The sequence below is a fragment of the Medicago sativa genome, chromosome 7 (genome assembly GCF_051527215.1).
Source record: "Medicago sativa cultivar Bolivia chromosome 7, Bolivia_mono, whole genome shotgun sequence".
NCBI lineage: Eukaryota > Viridiplantae > Streptophyta > Magnoliopsida > Fabales > Fabaceae > Medicago > Medicago sativa.
The window spans coordinates 101,795,852-101,816,529 of record NC_140755.1 but is presented as its reverse complement, the minus strand read 5'-3'; the positions used below and the strand labels follow the sequence as shown (position 1 = coordinate 101,816,529).

The 20,678-nt window shown below is 33.0% G+C and overlaps 1 protein-coding gene across 2 annotated transcripts; it reads left to right on the top strand.

The window, feature by feature from the left end:
• Window positions 1-1,841: 1,841 nt before the first annotated feature.
• REV3 (recovery protein 3) lies at window positions 1,842-17,379 on the top strand. 2 transcript variants are annotated; one of them, XM_085724593.1, is made up of 24 exons: window positions 1,842-2,092; window positions 2,192-2,274; window positions 2,710-2,767; window positions 2,894-2,943; window positions 3,035-3,147; window positions 3,321-3,363; window positions 3,517-3,585; window positions 4,151-4,264; window positions 4,388-4,559; window positions 4,656-4,747; window positions 4,841-5,019; window positions 5,103-5,250; window positions 5,813-7,448; window positions 8,301-8,522; window positions 9,024-9,370; window positions 10,096-10,238; window positions 10,402-10,993; window positions 11,823-11,969; window positions 12,384-12,659; window positions 12,754-12,861; window positions 13,951-14,156; window positions 14,753-15,056; window positions 15,460-16,071; window positions 16,492-17,379. In XM_085724593.1, the coding sequence occupies exons 1-24, from the start codon at window positions 1,981-1,983 to the stop codon at window positions 16,663-16,665; spliced, it is 6,000 nt and encodes a 1,999-aa protein (XP_085580719.1). In that variant the 5' UTR covers window positions 1,842-1,980; the 3' UTR covers window positions 16,666-17,379. The 2 variants fall into 2 exon arrangements, with proteins under 2 accessions (XP_085580719.1, XP_085580720.1); XM_085724594.1 differs by lacking the exons at window positions 1,842-2,092; window positions 2,192-2,274; window positions 2,710-2,767; ... (2 more) ...; window positions 3,321-3,363; window positions 3,517-3,585 and having other exon boundaries at window positions 4,392-4,559.
• The last annotated feature ends 3,299 nt before the right edge of the window (window positions 17,380-20,678 follow it).

Sequence of the window (20,678 nt, the reverse complement as noted above, 5' to 3'; positions counted from 1 at the left end):
AACGCATATTACTACAAATTAGGGTTAAAAAAAATAGTCGTTCTTTTTAAAAATTAAAACTTTTCATTCATTAAAAAAAATTGATAATTTTCTTTCTACATTTGAAAATAGGCAAAAGTACTTTAAAGGAAATGCTAATCGGTGCTCTGTGGCACTAGTTAAGGAATTATAAAAGGAAATATTTTATTGGAAGTTGTATATTCTATTTTTTAATAGTTGAAAAATTACTTTTTTCAATATAAATCATGTCTTTTCTTTCTACTTTTAGTTTCTTAATCAGTGCTCCGGGAGCACCGATTAGCAAGACTCATACAATAAATGTTTTTTATTCTATTTATTTATGACACTTGTGTCGCAAATATTTAAGCAAATTGGTATAGAGATAAGAGACTTATCCAATAATGTTCATTGTAAGAGACCGACAATATATACCTTTCTTTTTCTTTTATCGTAGTTGTTCTATCATTGAGCTCAAGCCATACCATGGGGATTCCCTATCATGGACCTCTAAAAAAAGACCAGCTGGACCTCATTAAATGACTGGATATAACCTATAATTTTTTTGGATTATCAATGAATTTATTAGTTTTGTGAGTTTTGCCCAATTTTCATCCATACTCGTGCGACCGGAAAAGTATTGCCACGGCTAAATTATAAGCTTTATTCATCAAAAGCTCAACGGTCAACAATTAACTTACAGTTTTAGCAATCACAACATCACCCCAACCTTCATCAAAAGTTCTTTTGATGACATAATAATTAGTTTTGATCCAATAACAAAAGGATTTGACTTATACAAACTATTAACGGTAACGATAAGAATATACTTCAATATACATATATAGAAAGAACGAAAAAAAACATGTTCATTCTCCTATTAAATTGTCTTGGATATCCCATTGAAAAATGCCTTTTTTTTAGGAAAAAAATACTATTTTTTTTAAATGCATTGAATATACTCTTAAGAGTGTGTTTGGATGGATAGAAGAATGTTTTTAGATAATGTAATGTTTTGAGGGAATTTAAATATTTTTAGATAAATTTTATTGTTTGGATGATAATTTGAATAATTTTCACAACGATGAAAATTTATGAAGTATTTTGTTCAAGTTAAATTTAAAGAATTTCAACGACGCCTAAAATCTTAGAATTTCAAATTTCTTTATTCTTATATATTTTCAAATTTTGCATTTTGGTCCTCACATTTTCCAAAAAATTTAAATTAACCCTAATAAATTCAAAAAAAATTGCAAATTGCCACCAATTTTTTTTGGAAATTATAAATTTACCTTTTTTTTCAAAAATATAAATTGACCCTTCAAATTTTTTGAAAATTTATAAATTGACCCCAATTTTTTTTTTTTATGAACTTTTTTTATAATCTATCCAAACAAAAATATTCATAAATGAAGGCAATTTAATTGAATAATTTGAATTACCTGAAACTATAAAGTCTTCAAAATTTCCCAATTACCTCATCCAAACACATTCTTAAAGTATATAAAATAAGTCATTTTCATGTTAGTCTTTAACATCTTTTAGTAGCATGAACTAAAGCAACATATTTCTTATAATTTACGAATTAAATTGAAGTTTGTCAAAAAAGAAAAGAATTATATTAAAGAGAGTAATATTTTAGGGATTAAATAAGTTATAAATATTTGTAAAGAAAAAGTTATAAATATTTTTTTTTCAAACTAAAAATAGATGGTTTAAAAAATAGTAAATATTTAACATTAAAATAAGTACTGCTATTTTGTCCTCGTGAACTAAGTTCAGTTGGTTGGGACAATGCATAATACATGCAAGGTAAAAAGGAGCAGTAGATAGCATAGAACCGCACCGAAAGCGTACGAGTGAGAAGCTTTTGTAGTCAAGAGTTGAACTTGTTCTTCCAACAACCTAGCGCCAAAACTACCACAATTTTCAATTTCCCTTACTTTTCATTTCTTCATCGTGATTCGAAGAAGAAAGCAAAAAATGTCAGATTCAGAGTCAAATTCAGATGTTTTCAGTGTTCGAATTGTCTCCATAGACCATTACATGGCCCCGCCAATTCCCGCCATCGATATCTCTCACAGCACCTTCCATCGTATGTATCACACTAAACCCTAATTCTTTTCACTAAACTCTCCATTTTGCGTTTACAATATTCACAACCCTAACTATTTTCTTATTCATACCAACTCAGGCGGAAAAGTGAACGAAGTTCCTGTAATTAGAGTTTATGGTTCTACTCCTGCTGGCCAGAAAACTTGCTTGCACATTCATGGAGTGAGTTTCCATTTCAATTTTTGGTTTTTAACTGATTGGATAGTTAGTTATTATGTCATTTTCTATTACCGGTGTCAATGTGTCAGTGTCGTTCGTGTCCCTGCTTCATTTATGCTTTGTATTTATTTACTTAAATCTTATTTACCACTTGGTGCCAGTGCTAGCAATTTTGTAATCATAAACAAGATTTGAAGTTGATGTCACTATCGCGTCTAAATGTTTTTTAGAAAGTTGTAATCTTGATGCAGTAGCTTAGACAAAGAGATTTTCAACTTCATCTTTGATTGTAGATCATTGTTTAAAACCTTCGTCATAAATGCAACTAGATAGTTTCAACTTTTTTTCTTATGATGATATACAAAGTTGTTACTATTTTATTATCTTTCATATTGTATTATGCTTCAATTTTAATTGTTCGTCTATTATTCTTTGTAGGCTTTACCTTATTTATATGTGCCTTGTTCGGATATACCACTCCAACTAGACCAAGAAGGTAACATCAAGTCATATGTCATGGTCCCCATTTTTGTTCAGTATTCTATATTTATACTTGAAATTTATGTCAAATTTCGGTTTAGTTACTCATTGCATAGAGGATTTTTTCCTTGATGTTATACAGGTGATGCATACACCTACATGGTAGCTGCTTCTCTCGAGAAAGCCTTGAAGGTATCTTTGGATGAGTTAGAAAGGGTTTTGTGTATTATTAGATAAACTTTCTTATATTAAAGATGTGATGCCAAGTTTTGATTTTTTACAGCTTAAAGGCAGTGCTGGTTCATCGAGACAACATGTACATGGCTGCAGCCTTGTTCGAGCAAGGAAATTTTATGGCTATTGCTCATTTGAAGAGTTTTTTGTAAAGATTTACCTGTATCCAGATGTTGTATGCAATATTTTATTCTTTTTGCAATATGTTTTCACATGCACACTTGCACATCCTGCACAAGCCACTTGTATGTATAAGGCTATAAGCTACGATGATAGCATGTCTAAATTAATGGAATACTTACCGAAATAGGGTAAGCCTTGACTGGTTCATATAGATATTATCCTCAAGATGTCTCCCGTGCAGCAAATCTTCTCTTGGTAATACTCATGTAGCTTGCTGCTTGTAACTCGTCATCATTTTGTTTTGAATACTTCAAATTTTGTTAATTATTAGAAAATATATTTTGAAACCAGTACATCTTCGTTTGATGTTACAGAGAATAAGCTTTCATCATGTCATTTGCTTTTCAGGCTGGTGCTGTTCTTAATAAAAGTTTACAGCCTCACGAATCACATATTCCCTTTATTCTTCAGTTTCTGGTATGTACTCTCATTCGAGGATTTGGTATAACTGAAACTTATTATAGTTTATGTGCAACTAAACATGATATACAATTTTCTGTTTAAATTAGTCATTGTTCTTTACATGGCATTATTATCGACACCCTGAATTTTACTCATCTGGCTGCATTCAGCCACTAAATTTGTTGAATCAAATTTTATGTTTTCTTTTACCCTATTATTTCTATGACTGGGATTGGCTTGGATGGGTTTGGAACATCCAGATACTGTCTTGAGCTTGGGTGATATGTTATTTGTGGACTGTGATACATTTAAGTTACCACTGTCTTATGATTTTCTGCTCATTTTACTCTGCACTTTCTGTTAATTAAATTTCTGTCAATTGTACATGTTAAGTGTCCTTTTTCCTCGGTAATGTTAAATAAATTTTGTGCCGTAGTTGTTGTCTTCTTTAATTGTGAAAACGCACTGTGTATGTCGACCAGTGTTCTCTCATTTGATTGCCTGAGTGAAAAAAATCTTCAGCACATGTTTGCTTAGTTTTGTCTAGTGCTAGTCAATAGACTTTGTTTTGTTATGTTAGGTTGATTACAACTTGTATGGCATGGGTCATTTACACCTATCGAAGATGAGGTTTCGCCATCCCATGCCGAATTCTATTCACAAGAAGTCAGACATCAATAGCCAGCACAGAAAGGTAAATTGACTTGCATGTTTTCCAAGTTAAACGTCTCTCTAACTTTGTTTTTTTGTTTGACTACCGTAATGTTACTGTTTGACAATATGTTCCCTATATTTGATGTCATAATCTTTTCATTAGGCAGATCCAGGTGCTGAGGCATGTTTAGAGTCAAAAGTATGGATGTCTTCCATGATCTCATTCGACTGGATGTGGTCACTCCCTAGTGAATCTGGTGGTTCATCAAACGACAAGGCTCACAGTCCTAAGCGTCAAAGCATCTGTGAGCTTGAAGGAGATACTTCTGTAGATGGTTTGTCTAGTTTCATGGCCATACTGACACACAAATACAAATAATGTTCTCTTCTTCTACTATTATTCTTCTGATTATGATATGTCTGTTTTGCAGAGATTCTTAATCAGCAGTTTAAAATGTTTTCATCTCTCTCACAAACAAGCTCAAATGCCAACATGGTTCAGTCACTTGTACCAATATGGGAGGTAACCCTGTTGATCTGTTTTTCTAAGTCTATTTTACATGTTACGTTGTCAATGTCTGAGTTTTTCTAAATTAGTTGTTCCGCAATGTTTCAGGAACAGCGAAAACGGTCGGGCATTCACGAGGCTGCGATGCTTTCTGATTCTGGTAAACCACTACCAGAAGATGTCATGAAACTTCTCTCGTCTGGTCTTGACTTTGAGAAAAAACTTATTCAATTGTGCAGTGAAGCCGAGACTACTTTATCTTGCACTCCTTTTGAGAAGGAACTCAGGTACATGTACAGACAATGCTGGTGGAAAATTTATTATATCTTATCTTACATATGAAGACCCAACAAGCCTTGAAATGTTGCAGAGAAACAGACATAATAGGCTCAGCATCGCCACCAGCTTCATTGTGTGAAAATGCCAAATTGCTTGAGGAAGGGAACGACACAAGTCTCAAGCTGTTGAAAATTGGTCAAATGCAATCAGCTGAAAAGATTGAAATGTTGGACATAAAGGCAATAGCTTTTTCCCGTATTTTTCTTCTATGTATATCAAGACACTTTCGTTATAATTCTTACCTTTTTTTAACTCGATAACCTTCTTCAGGAGTAGCGTAGTATTAGTTTGTAGTGTTCATTTTATAGACGGTGAGTGTGTTTTCTTCTTATTATGCATACCCGCTTTATGTTATTTACATAATAACAGAGGTATTCAAATACATACCTGTTTATTTCGTAGACTCTTCCTCCCACCCCTTCACAAAAATGTCTTACCATATGATCAGTTGCTCTCTATCTAGGCCAGATTCAGATGAATGGTCTATCTGGAAGAATATATATATATATATATATATATATATATATATATATATATATATATATATATATATATATATATATATATATATATATTGTTTTGGTAACTTCATTTATGGATGATCATGATATGTTGTGAATTTTCCCAAAGGGTTTAAAATTTAGATTAATCAATTCATGACATTATTAATCTTTGATATTCTTTTACGCAATTTGGTCTATTGAAGTTTTATCGTTCATTTCTGTATTTAATGTTTTCTAGGATGCTGATATGGAAGCACAAAATCTTCTTAAGTGGCTTGCAACTTCTCAAGCCGCAGAGGATATAAACTCTGATGATGAACTTGCTTGTGAAACAATCTTGAGTCCCTTGCCACCTGCTGCAACAATTGATAAGATGCTGGAGAAAGCAAATATGGCTTATGAGAGTGAGTCCCAGCAGGAGTGTCAGGATATTCTAGATTCAATTGATGATATGCTTGAGTTAGACCTGCCAAAGAAAAAGCCTTCTCGTTCCTTTGATCACAATTGTCCTATTGAAGCTTCATCAGACAATATGATACCTCAAGTTGATGGTTCTAACGATGATGAATTCTCAAGTCCATTTGCTAGTTTGGCTGAAATCTCTTCTGCAGTTGAGATAAACAGTGAATACAAAAGAGCTTCTGAGCACCACTTACTGCACAATCCTGACACAAGTACAGTCAACACAGATAAAAGGAATAGACAATGGGGGTCTTTGCCTTTTTTCATGACCGGGAAGGTTAATAATGATGGAGAGCATGCTACCTCACAAGTGGCTCATCTGTTTGAACGAGAAACTGAAGATTCTGCTCTGTCAGATTACTTAACCAGGAATGAGGTTAAAAATAATACATATATTAAAAGAAATGTTGGAGAAGGTGCCTCAGATTCAAAAGAAGTACATAGTTTGGTTAACTGCTCGTTAAGGGACTTGATGAGGAGAAAGCGATCCTATCGAGTTGAACATGACGAACGAGAATCTGGAACTGCAAAGAAGCTTAATTTGGACCGGCATGGGGGGACAAAAACATGCCTTTGGCCAAAACTTGAATTGGAAACAATGCAAACCGATGAAGTAGAAAAAGAACTCCAGAAAAATTCTGATCATGAAGTGAGAAGTCGTGATAATTTAGTGTGTCGGAAACAATTGCTTCCATCTGGCAGTGACAGTTTTTTGAATATATCAAAAGATGAATGTTTAGGTCAACATGAAAGGGAGTATCTAGAAGCAAGTATGGTGTTGAAGAACTCCGCAAATCAAAGTTCTTCTTCAATGCATGAAAGGCCGGTCCTGCTTGAAACCTTACATTTTGTTGATTCCATAGACAAATCTGTGGCTTGCAGGGAGAAAAACACCAAGGATAGAACAACTTATGAAAAACATGTAGCTTCTGATGCCTATACCCCAAATCCCTCTTTAGACACTCAGTTGAGAACTGATGATGATCATAAAGTCAAAGCTCCTGAGAGGTGTCAGCAAACTGATTCTGTTGCTTCAGTTAGTAGACAAAACTCATTAGTCGATGACGAAGTGTCGGGCAAAAGTAAGTGCATTGATAAAACTTCCAGTGGTAGCATATTTTTTGTGCAGCATGATCAGATGAAGTCTTACGAGCATGCTGTGGGAAAAAGTGCTGCAAGCGATACAAGAGCATTGCTTAGTAAAAAGGTTGATAATCAAAAGCTGGATAAAAATTTGCTGTGTAAGACTGTTGGCTCAGAACCCATTGTTGATGACCTGAAGAGTAATCACATGAAATTAACTGAAGTGGTCATAGGCAATAGCTCTTTGGCTGACAAGAATCTTGAAAGTAATTTGTCCTTGCCAACCTTCCCGAATAATTTACATTTGGACGAGGATGATGAAATGCCAGGTTTAAACTATACCTTCTTCAACTCTCCACACCTCCTTTTTGTAAATTTGTCTTTCTGTTTGTTATAGGTTGAAATTTGAATGGATTTTGGATATGTTTTTCATTAGAGACATTTTGGTGAATATATGATTCACTCTAGTGCTTTTTTTAAACAAAAGTGCCTCTTTTGTGCTAACTTATGTATTAATTAGCTGTCAGTCAGCCTTTATTACTATTTTTTAGGATACAAAACTTGCCATTCTGTGGAATAGCCAGTATACAGAAGTTTAAAGGAAAAAAAGATTATGCTTTTATGTCGTTCTAGGTGTCCAGAGTTCCAATCATTTAAGAAACGTTTATAGATGATATCCCTTTCTTATATTGAGTGCCAATTTATTTGGAATAACGGTGTTGTTAATAATTTGATTTTAACTATATATAGAAACTTCGATAGAAAAATTTTCTTTTCACTTCCGGGTGGCTGCTTTTGGCATTGTTTTTCCTGGAAGACACATGGGTCTGGCATGAAAGGGGGTGTATGGAAGGAGCCACCTTTGCCATGGAAATCCTCAGGCGAGCAAAACATTACAAACTGCTATCATTTCATTCATTGTCTCTCTCCTATTGGGCCTAGAGACTTGTATTTTTTAATGTTGAATTTTATCATTTACACATGTTCGTGACAATGAATTTTGGTAACTTGATTTAACCAGGAAGTAAGGCATTTTGTGAAATTATGGAATTCCTTAACTTGATGTTATAGTAGGATAAGACTTGGTTATTTTAGCTTGTTATGTATTCTTCCATTTCCTCTAGTCTGATCTTACTGGATTTTGATGAAACTTCTCATGCGCTTGTGTTTAATTCTTGAAGGGAACCCTCTGGATGTTTTTCTTCCTATTTCTGCAAGGAATTCCCAGAAACAGAAGGAACCTTGGAACAAGTGTGTTACTATTGAAACCCCCAGATCCTCTGGGACAAAAGGTGTTTCCACTTACTATCAAAATGATGGTTCTCACCTATACCTATTAACACCTAATATTTTGCCTCCTTCTGCCGGTTCTGTGCAAAGATGGCTATTTTGTGATGAGAGAGGTATATGTATACTATAACATATGTGCATTTCATAGCTTATCAGTGATTTGTTTTTACCCATTTCACTTACTCTAGGAAATTCACTAAAGAAATAAAAAAGAATTAGCCTTCATATTTCAAGGGTAGGGCATTTTACAACTGTCCCCGAGGGGATTTGAACCCAGTACCTTGAGTTGAGAAGGCTAAACTCTTACCACTGACCTTGCACCTTAAGTGAGATAGACCCAAATGTGAACAATGGTATTTATGTCTAGTTCAGACACTGCTTTGAATTTTGGTAATTAAAGTGAGCTTGTTTTACAAGGTTTTATTTGTACAGACTACAGAGTAATATAATAACTTAATATGATAACAAATAACAATACATCACAGAACTAAAGTCTGTAACAACAGGACTAGCAGAAATATACCTACATGTCTAATGATTATGAGATGGTAATACCTGAATCCAGTTATACTAATCTTCTCTATCCTGGGTATACTCGTGATAAATGCATCAAGAACCTGATGCGGAGGACCAGGATATACCTCAATGCTCTTCTGGACATCTTCTTAGGCATACTCCTGATCAAATGCGTCAAGAACCTGGTGCAAAGGACAAGGACATATCTAAATGCGCCTCTGGACCTACTCCTATGCCTGAGCTGCATCAAGATACAGAAAAGAAGCTTCCATGCATTAGCGAAGGACAAACAGAAAGAATAAAAGCATATATGGATCGCTCTCAAGATATTTCTCAAATATCAGGCCCTGGTGAGAAATCAAGTTTAACCCCTCTAAGTCAAATTGGATTTCAGGATCCGGCAAGTGTTGGCCATGGACAACAATTGACATTACTTAGTATAGAGGTATTGGACATAGTATTGTCATAATTTTCTTCTATTTTATTTACAGAAAATATGTGACAATGTCTTCTAGATTTCTTTTATGCCTCTGAGATTTCAATATCTGGTTCTGATTTGAAGACCTTATTTTAGGTATATAACAACTTTTTCCTAGCATTTTGTAAGAATTTGTTTCTTAATATTGGGTGACAGTCACACTATCTTTCGCTCACATACAGAAAAAAAACATCAATTCATCAATCCCCATTATCAGTCGTGCTTCGAAAGTGATGCTTTTGATAATTCAATAGCTAACTGTACTGTTGATTTATTCTTTGGTTAATGCTTTCTTTTATATTAGTTATTAGCCTGTTTTTATTGTTGTTAGATGCTATGTGGCGATCCATGATCATGCTTCTTCTGTTATCAAATTAGTATGTTGTAGTTATAGTTCTCCACTTCTAGATTCTTATACATTATTTTTGAATGATATTTATTAAAACCCAAAGATACTAATCACTGTTACTTTCTGAGACCTGTTCTTGCAACAAGTGATCAGTATCATTTTTGTTCTAGAAACTGGGGAATCTATTTTGCTTTTATTGCTTGCTAGTGAAGATTACATGTTTTACTTGTTTTATGTAATTATATCTTAAAACTTTAAATAAGTTTCTTTTGTTGTCTTTTTTAGTTGACATTTCTATAGTCTTGGCATTCATGTCGGTCTGACTTGATTGCAACATTGGTAGGTGCTTGCAGAATCTAGAGGAGACCTTTTACCTGATCCTCAATTTGATGGCGTAAATATTGTAGCTCTTGGTTTTCAGAATGATTGTGATGCTACTATTGAAGTTTCAGTTCTTCTGCATAGTAAATTTGTACCTTGTCAGAGGTATGGTAATGTCTCCTTATTCCATCGGTTACTCATTTTCTTTCTTAATTGGTTTTCATCGGTGGAAAATTTTATCCACCGGTGAAATATACGCTGCATTTCTTACATGCTCATCTTATGCTTTCAAAATTACTATTCATGCTTAATCTTGATTGGTTTGCAGAAGTCTTGATGGTCTATCAGACTGCAAAGTACTGAACTTCACTGATGAAAAGCACTTGCTTAAAGAATTTACGAAGATTGTGTATTCATCTGACCCAGATATATTGATGGGTTGGGAAATTCAAGGGAGTTCTCTTGGTTTTCTAGCAGAAAGGGCTTCACATCTTGGTTTTGGATTACTTAATGATTTGTCTCGCACTCCATCTAATTCTTGGATTAATTCTCAAGACATCAAAACATCTGAGAAAAGTATCTTGGAACCAGACATCCCAGATACACCTAGTCTAGATTGTCGTGCACAAGAAAGTTCAATAATTGAGGATGAATGGGGACGGACACATGCCAGTGGAGTTCATGTAGGTGGAAGAATTGTCCTTAACTTATGGAGATTGATTCGTGGAGAAGTTAAGCTGAATTTGTATTCAGTTGAAGCTGTTGCTGAAGCTGTATTGAGGCGGAAAGTTCCTTCACTTAACCACAATGTGCTGACAAAGTGGTTTTCAAGGGGTCCAGGGCATGCAAGATATCAGTGTATCAAATATATTGTGGATAGAGCAAAGCTGAACCTTGAGATATTAAACCAACTTGATATGGTACAGTAGCATTACAAGTTTATTGCCAATAGACGTATATTTGCTGCTTGTTTTGGCAATGCTACAAGCAGAGTCTATTTTTTAGGCTTGTTTGGGTGCATTGAAATCTCAAAACTCATTTACAATTAATTTTGAATTTTTTCATGAGTTATTTTAAGCTTGTTTCTTTGAAGTTAATGGATGATGATTCAACAATAACACCAATTAAGACTTCCCCACTAGGGGGGTTGGTTGCATAGATCAATCAACACCATAATGCTTGTGATGTATTAAGTCTAAAGATAAACCACTTGCCTCTAAATCTCTCTTTATAGTTTGTCCTATAGCTTTTTTTCTTTTGGATTTCCCACTACCTCTAACTGTTGTGGACTATTTACCATTTGGCCAGAACATTCATTACTAATACCTACTCCCTCCGTTTTTTATCTTTTGATGTTTTAGCTCTTGCCACAAGTCTTAAGGAGTAATTAACGTATATAAATATTTGTATGTTTTGGACTAAAATGTCCTTGTTATAATTAAATTCACATGTGATAAGCCAAAGGTCACAACTTTTTAATAGTTTTATGGTGTGTTTTTCAAAAAGGGTATTAAATATACTAAAACACCAACTATTTTGAATTATAGTTGAAGTCCTAAAACATCAAAAAAAAAAAAAAAACGGAGGGAGTAGGTCTTAGTAGTGATATGCTACTGTATTTTTGTGGATTCCTTAATTAGCTTTATTGTAATGTTTTGATTCCAAAAGTAAGTTACATTTACACCTCTTTCTTATTCACTGAATTTTTGGGCTATTGTTATTTCTTATTTATTTATTTTTATTTTGCAGGTGAATCGAACATCAGAACTTGCTCGCGTCTTTGGAATAGACTTCTTTTCGGTTCTTTCTCGAGGCTCACAATACCGTGTTGAATCCATGTTTTTGAGGTTGGCCCACACACAAAACTACGTTGCTATCTCGCCTGGAAATCAACAGGTCCTTTCAAAATTCTCACATCGTCTCCTCTCCTTTTATCGGTGGAAAACTACAATGTTTGTGATCCATCATACCAAGCATAATAAAATTGCATACCATAATGTGATTCTGGATGCATAGACAACAATGAGTTTTACCACTACTAAATACATGTATCCTGTTGTACACCCGCCTTTCTAGGAAGAATTCATTTATGATATGCACTTTTGTAGTTCTCACAGTATCAAATTATTTAAATCACCGTGTTTTTCCTTAGTCAAGTTATTGGTATTGTTGTTTGGGCATCGAAACTGACTTTTCCTCTCCCTTATTGATGATTGCTGTTTTTTTGTCATTCTGGTTCTTCTTATAAGTCTATTTAATGTTGTTTTATTCACCTATACCCAAGGGCTGAGCAAATCATCATTGTTGTAGGTTGCTTCTCAACCTGCCATGGAATGCCTTCCCCTAGTAATGGAACCAGAGTCAGGATTTTATTCAGATCCTGTTGTTGTACTTGACTTCCAATCTTTATATCCGTCAATGATAATTGCATACAACCTTTGCTTTTGTACATGTCTTGGCAAAGTTGTGCCATCAAAGACTAATACACTTGGGGTTAGTCCATTTGTACCGGAGCAGCATATTCTTCAGGATTTAAAAGATCAAATCTTGCTCACTCCAAATGGTGTTATGTTTGTACCTTCCAAGGTGATTCAGTCAATTCCTTTTTCCTATTGAGCTGTCATGATTTGTGGATAGGATGAATTAGCTTTAATCTGTACTGTACAATGCTATCATACAGGTTCAAAGAGGTGTACTTCCCCGTCTATTGGAAGAAATTTTATCAACTAGAATAATGGTAAAACAAGCAATGAAAAAGTTGTCTCCTTCAGAGCAAGTCCTTCAGCGGGTATGCATGTGATTTGGAATTAAATATCTTTAAGTCACACCTAGTCTGTTTATTAAATACTACTAGTATAATAGTAAAGAATTATTGTCTTTTTAACTCTTATTAAGAAAAGTTAGTAGTGTAGTTAATGTGTATTTTATGTATGAAGGTACCTAAAATACCCTTTGTATATATGTGTAGTAAATTTTGACTTTTCATATTCCAAGGCACTTAGGGGTATTGATTAGGGGTTTATTTGGAAAAGAAGCAATAAATGTATCTAGTAATTTGAAAAGTGGCTTATATTTAGGGACACATTTTTAGTCAAATAAGTGTTTATATTTAAGGACAATGGGGGTAATAAATTTACGGAATCTTCATTGTTGAAGTCTCATTTTTCTTTTATAATATTTAGGGTTAAATATGTTTTTGGTCCCTATAAATATACCAACTTTTCATTTTAGGCCCTCTAAAATTTTCCTTCAACTTTTAGTCCCTATAAAATTTTCAATCACTACTTTTGGTCCCTATTTTTAATTTAATTTTTGTATTTTTTAATGAAATTATGCAGAAATGTGTAAAATATTCTAAAAAAAAATTAGAATTTTTTAACAAAACACAAATTAAATATGAATTTTTTACCTTAAAACATATAAAAATTCATATTAAATCCATGTTTTGTTAAAAAATTCTAAATTTTTTAGGGAGAGATTCTTTTTATATTATGAATTTTTCTGCAAAGTTTTATTCAAAAATATGAATTCTACATATGATTTTGCTTTAAAGGAGGGACCAAAAATGAAAATGGAAATTTTTTGAGGGACTAAAAGTTGAAGAAATTTTTTAGAGGGACTAAAATGAAAAATTGACATATTTATAGGGACCAAAAACATATTTAACCCTAATATTTATTGCCAATGCTTACATAAAAATAATTTTATGATTCTTTTCTGTTTGGAGGATTTTCTGAACTGAATACATGCTGAAGGTTTTTACCTTCAGGTGTTGCTGCTTTTCACGGACTCGATTGCATCTTCCATGTTCAGTGTAGGATACGATTTTTCGAATGCATGTAAATAATTTTACCAAATAGTGCAATTTTCTTTTCAGATATTTAATGCAAGACAGCTTGCTTTGAAACTCATATCAAATGTAACATATGGTTATACTGCTGCTGGATTTAGTGGTCGCATGCCCTGTGCAGAACTTGCAGACAGCATTGTTCAATGTGGACGCTGTACACTGGAAAAGGCTATATCATTTGTAAATCTACATGAAAAGTGGAATGCTAAAGTTATTTATGGAGATACTGATAGGTAACACTAACCTCTCTTCTATAGAAAGTAATTTTTCTCCTGAACAGAAGTATGCATGTATACAAGGAATTAAGAAACATGATAGAAGTTATGGTCACGACTTTCTGTCAGGAACTCTTCCCTAGCATTCTTAATTTATATATTGGTGTTCTAATTCTAACACTGGACATTTTTGGCATTTTTATGCTCCTGGGTTTTTAACGGTGGTTTTAGGTCAAACTTGCTAAGTAATTGTGTTGCTCTTTTGACCCGGTTTTTTTTCTTTCTCTCTTAACCGTTGTTGTGTTTGCGCTTGTGACCTTTTTCGTTTTCACTACTAAATTAATTATTCTTCAATCTAAAAGAATAAAAATACAACATAGTTATCCTAAAATAATTGATAAAATCCCCCAAAGACATTCGATCACCTTAAAATAATTAGTAAAATCCTCATTGAAGTGTTTATGCTTACAGCTGACTTGGATATTGTAACAATTGAATGATGGCCATTGTTGTATCATCTTCTTTGCAATTGTTATTATTACATCACAAGTAATGTTTACTAAAGTGACAGGTATTAAAAGGATAAATTAGTAAAGTGGGTGTATTTGCTGCAGTATGTTTGTCCTTCTTAAAGGACGCACTGTCAAAGAGGCCTTCCAAATTGGGAGTGAGATTGCTTCTGCTATCACTGCTATGAATCCTAGTCCTGTCACCTTGAAGATGGAGAAAGTTTATCACCCGTGTTTCCTCATTACTAAAAAGCGATATGTTGGCTACAGTTATGAGAACCCCGATCAAATTGAACCTGTTTTTGATGCCAAAGGTATTGAAACAGTACGCAGGGACACATGTGAAGCAGTTGCAAAGATAATGGAGCAGTCTTTGAGACATTTTTTTGAGCACCAGAGTTTATTGGAGGTACACTTGCTTGCTTGCATGTTGCATCTTTCCTGTATAATGTAATATTTTAAAAATGATTTATGATATCTTTGATGATATATAAGCAGCTAATGCATGTTTTGTTACTGTCGAGGTATATCTCTGATTTACTTTCCTTTATCTTGTGGATACTTTTTCCTGCATAATTGATCACTTGGATGTTGTATTTATGCATCCTTATCTAGTATAAAGCCCATCTAATGAATCCTCCGCACCAATTTTTCCCCTTTTAGTTTCTCCTTGTTGAAGCAATTGTTTTTTGCAGAGGAAAAAAAAACGAAGAAACACCAGAATTCCAACTGCTTATTCTTGATACTTTATCTGATAAACAACAATATTAGTTTACTTGAATTCACTATTATCTCTTATTTACTGCATGCAGGTAAAGACTTATTTGCAGCGTCAATGGAAGAGGATTCTTTCAGGCAGAGTTTCCCTTAAGGATTTTATCTTTGCAAAGGAGGTTCGCTTGGGTACCTACAGTGCAAGGATCTCATCACTTCCTCCTGCTGCAATTGTGGCAACGAAGGCTATGAGGGTTGATCGTAGGGCTGAACCACGTTATGCAGAGAGAATACCTTACGTTGTAATCCATGGAGAGCCTGGAGCCCGCCTAGTTGATATGGTTGTAGATCCATTGGAAGTTTTGGCAATTGATTCACCATTCAGAATAAATGATTTATATTACATTAATAAACAGATAATACCGGCTTTACAGCGAGTATTTGGGCTTGTTGGTGCTGACCTGAACCAGTGGTTTGCAGAGATGCCTCGTCCTGTAAGAGAAGCTTCTGTAAAGCATGCATTCACTCCAAACTTCCAACGGACCAGAATTGATTATTACTATCTCTCAAAACATTGTGTACTCTGTGGTGGGTTGGTCCAGGCATCAGCCCGTTTATGCAGTCAATGTTCTGAAAATGAGGTGGCTGCTGCGACAGCAGTGATTGGTAAAACTGCAAAGTTGGAGCAAGAGATGCAGCACCTTGTATCTGTAAGTATATTTCTATGTTTTTCATCAACTGTGATCAATGTTTATGAGAAAATGATAGGTTGTTGCATCACTGTTATTACTATTAGTATGTAACTCTAAAACATGGGAATTCCAAAATTCATGCTGTAGCTGTATCTGTATTCATGGGTAAGTATGAGTACGAATTAAAATTGTTTTTTGTAATTCTAATCTGATTTATGTAGTAAATTATATATAAAAATTTCCAAAAATTCCTCCTAATTGTTTATCTTAAATGATAGTTTCTGTTATGCAGATATCCTGTGTCTCAGATTTTAATGATAGTTTCTGTTTTTTCAATTATCTGCCTTGTTTGTTTCCCTAAAATACCTCTTAGGTTTATCGCTTTGTGATGTTTCCTTTTTGTACTGGTAATAGTTAATGGGTTTTTCCCTCTCGCAGATATGTCAACATTGTGGAGGCGGTGATAGGCTTCTTGAAAGTGGTGTGAAGTGCACGTCGATTTCGTGCCTGGTGTTTTATGAGAGGCGAAAAGTTCAGAAAGAGCTACTAGCAGCCACCCATGTTGCTGCAGATAAAGGCTTCTATCCAAGATGCACGGTAGAATGGTTTTGAAAGCATTTTCTTGCTTGCTTGGTAAAATATTTTAGTAAGTTAAATGTGCAGATAGCTGCAAATGGTCTTTTCACCCCTTATTTTTCTGTTTGGAGTTTACACAAAAATTCCTTTCCCTTTTCTTTTCCCTCACTCTAACCTCTCAGTTTTTCATATTGTAAACTTAAAGTTTACTGTATACAAATTTTAAAATTAAAATGTGTATGTCTCAAATTTGAAGTTTATGCTATACATTTGTATATTGTTTAACTTCATATTTATGATACACATTTTTAATAAAGGGTGACACTCCTAATTGCTGGGAGACATTTAACGATTCCCAGTATTTGTAGTTTGTACATGCAGAGATACACTCCTAATTGCTGGGAGACATTTAACAATTCCCAGTATTTGTAGTTTGTACACAGAGTGGTAAAAATATCTTAGTTTTCTGTAAAATTCATAGCTTCTGGGATTGGGCTGGTGGAATTAGGTATGGATGTATGAGGTTCCATGTCCAAACTCATTGTCACCATTACAAAAATCTTGTATAGCTGTAATCCAAAATTAATTGTTTTAGATGTAATGTGATACTTTCATATGGGTGATTCTGAGTTTTTGTAACACTATTGCAATTGCAGTTGTGATATTATTTTTGTTATTGTTCAAAAATTACATTGTGGGAGTATATTAATATTTTTGGGTTGAAATTTGATATTTGATGTTATGATGTGGAAGATTTGAAAGGTGGTGATACATGGGGGAAAAAAAAGTCTCCATCTTAAGAGCTACATACCTATAACTATCTGTATACAAAGGAAATATCATGTTTTTGTGTACTACTTTTATTTTAAAAATATACTATTTATTTTATTATAATTTTATGTCTTTGTTTAATTTAAATAATTGAATTCGGGATATATTTGTTTTAAATTTTTTTAAAATCATTTTTATAATAATTTGGAGATTATTCTCTTGACTTTCAAGATGTTTTAAATTTTTTTTAAATCATTTTTATAATAATTTGGAGATTATTCTCTTGACTTTCAAGAAAATCACATATCACATTTGAAAAAACTTTCAAGTTGAAAATACATGTTAAAATAGCTTTTCATTATTATGGTTGAAATAGTATAGTAGACACTATAAACTATGTTTCTCTCTCTTCTATTAAAAGTGGTTTTCTTCAAAAGTTAATTAAAATAGTTTTTGTTTTTTCAACATATAGATCATTTTTTAACAATACGATTTTTGAGAAAAGCTCACGCTCAAACATAACTTAAACATCAAAAATAAATTTTAAAATTTAAAACAAACGGCTCCATAATTCTAACTTCAAATTTAAACTAATTCTAATATAAGTTTTAAATCAACTCATATTTCCCCTAAGATCAACTCATATTTAATCTTTACGTCAATCTTAACAATTCAAATATAAATCAATTCTAATTTAAATTTCAATTAGTATATAGTGATTAAAAAAAACAATACAATATGATAAAATTTCATCTACAATATGAACATTAATTTTTGCTATGATCGAAGTTAACTCTATCTTCATTTGAAAAAACAGACAATGGGCACGTCAGTTTATACATGCACATTAATATTTAGTATAATGATAACGATTAATCAAATTCATTATATGTATAGTTTATCTTAAAACAAATATTTATATGGAGATGAGCAGTGGCGGAGCCAGGACCCGAGTCTAGGGTGTGCAAATTTTTTTCGCTAAAATTAATAATTTTATTTAAATATTAAAACATAAAAATTTAAATTACAATATTATTTTTTTTTGAGGGAAATATTATTATTATTATTATGAGTAATAGTCATAATAATAATAATAATAAAATGACTCAAATCACATAAAAGAAAATAAAAGATTCTTGTTACTCAAATTAAATAAGTAAAGAAACAAAAATGAAAAGACACACACCGTCAATAAAAAAATATACTCCCTCCGTCCCATATTACTTGACCTAGTTGACTCTGTCACGTATGACAATGCACAATTTTAAACTTAAATTTCTTTAATAATCTAGTAGAAAAAATTACGAAAATTTGATATTTTGAAAATATTAATCGAGACGAATCTAACAACATCTTATATGCTATATTTTGTTTTTATATATTAGTAGAAAAATAGAGTCAAAACATGGTACATGAATAGTGCAAATATTCTAAATAGGTCAAGTAATATGAGACGGAGGGAGTACTAAATAAAATGACTCAAATCACATAAAGTGAGAAAAAGTAAATTGAAAAATTGCAGTGCAGCAGAAAATAGTCAAACGTATTTTGCTATGGGAGAAAGATGTTCAACGGTCAGTCAACAGGTGCAGTATTAAGTATTTAGGATGTGCAGATGCAGTTTATAATAGGATTATAGGTGTATTTTCTAAAAACTCAGGGTGTGCACTCACTTGTACATAGCTCCGGAGATGAGAACATGGTGACTATGATGGGAAGAGAGGCGATAAGCAAGAAAGGGAACAATTCTAAAGATGTGAGAACATCAACAGTAACATTAATGAAGACTAGACTCTTGACCCCGCGCTATCGCGCGGGTCTGTTATAGACTATTGATCAATATATTTTGATTACAATCAACTCAAGCAAATTGAAAAATAAATCATTCTAGGATATCATGTATCATTGATCAATGTGATATACATGGATTTTTTATAAGAAAGTCAAACAGTTAAACAAAAAATCAAAGTACATTTTGAAAATTTTCTTTGTAAACTACATTAGATGTGACATAACAATCTTCCCCTTCATCATTAATAATCAATATCTTAAAGTCTTTCCTTGATGTAACTCGACAATGCAACATATAGCTGTCCATGTGAAAAAATTGGTTGCCATGGATGCGCTTAAAAAGAGCTCAAGATATCAAATGTTCTTTACTGAGCTTTTGTATGCAGGTGCGCTAACTTGAGATAATAGCCAAACAGACCAAATGGTATCACCAATTTATAGGAATGACATAAGGTTCTTAGTTGGCGTGAACATAACATGCAAAAACACAAAAAAAAAAAAAAAAAAACCAAGAATTAAATGATGTCTCCTAGTTGTAGGTCCCAAAGGTGTGCAACTAAACACTTCTAGAGTCTCGCGTCTTGCACGTTTTTTCATGTTTGCATTTATTATTGGCATGGTTCTAGGTAGCAAAAAACGTGCAAAATTAAATTGGTGAAGACAATGTTAAGTAGTAGTTAGTTGCTCATTAATGGGATGATTTAGGAGGGAAAAAGCTTCTTATTCAAGGTTAAATTTGTCATTTTGGGGTGTTAGGGCTGCATTAGGGTTAGGGATTTAGGGAAATCAGACCACCTTAAATTTATATTCAGTAAGATGTGAAATAGATGAGCAAGAAAAAGATCAATTCAAAATTTATAGGTACATTTTTAAACATCTCGAAAAATGTACATATAATTAATCATAACTATTTGGTAAAAATAAAAAGATCACTCATAAATAAAAAAATCTATAGTCGGTACAAAGGAAAAGTAAATACAATCAATTGTTTTCATGGCATGAACCAGATTACAAAGATTAATCTCTTCGAGGTGGGTGGTATCACATTGGATGGTAAATCATTTTCTCAATTCTCGAAGCTGAATTCGAACCGCTACCTTTGTTTAAACGAAAGAGATCTCTTACTATCTTATTCAATTGTTCATAGGTAATACAATAATTTAATGCAACATAACTTTATTATTTTAAAGGTCTTGCTTATAAGTGTTTTTAAGGATTTGTCAACAAAAAAATAAGTGTTCTTAGGACATTTGTTAAAGATACAAAAATGGAAATAATTGGTAAATTTTAAGTATAAAAAGTTATGTTTTAAAGTTTAAATGCATTGAATGCACTATTTTAAGACAAAATTTCTTCTTTAGACTTCTTAACAAATGTCCTAAGGGCACTCGTTTAAATTTTTATGTAATAACACAAAATTTTCCAAAAACAAAAAATTGCATTTGCGTGAATTGTTAAAAATTATGAACTTCACTTTAGACTAGAGT

What these genes read in the sequence shown, in the direction of transcription:
- REV3 (XM_085724593.1), top strand. Translation starts at nt 1,981, where the DNA reads ATGTCAGATTCAGAGTCAAATTCAGATGTTTTCAGTGTTCGAATTGTC. An exon ending in TATTAAACCAACTTGATATG is followed by an intron (nt 10,994 to 11,822) that starts GTACAGTAGCAT and finishes TTTATTTTGCAG; the next exon opens with GTGAATCGAACATCAGAACT. An exon ending in TTATGTTTGTACCTTCCAAG is followed by an intron (nt 12,660 to 12,753) that starts GTGATTCAGTCA and finishes GCTATCATACAG; the next exon opens with GTTCAAAGAGGTGTACTTCC.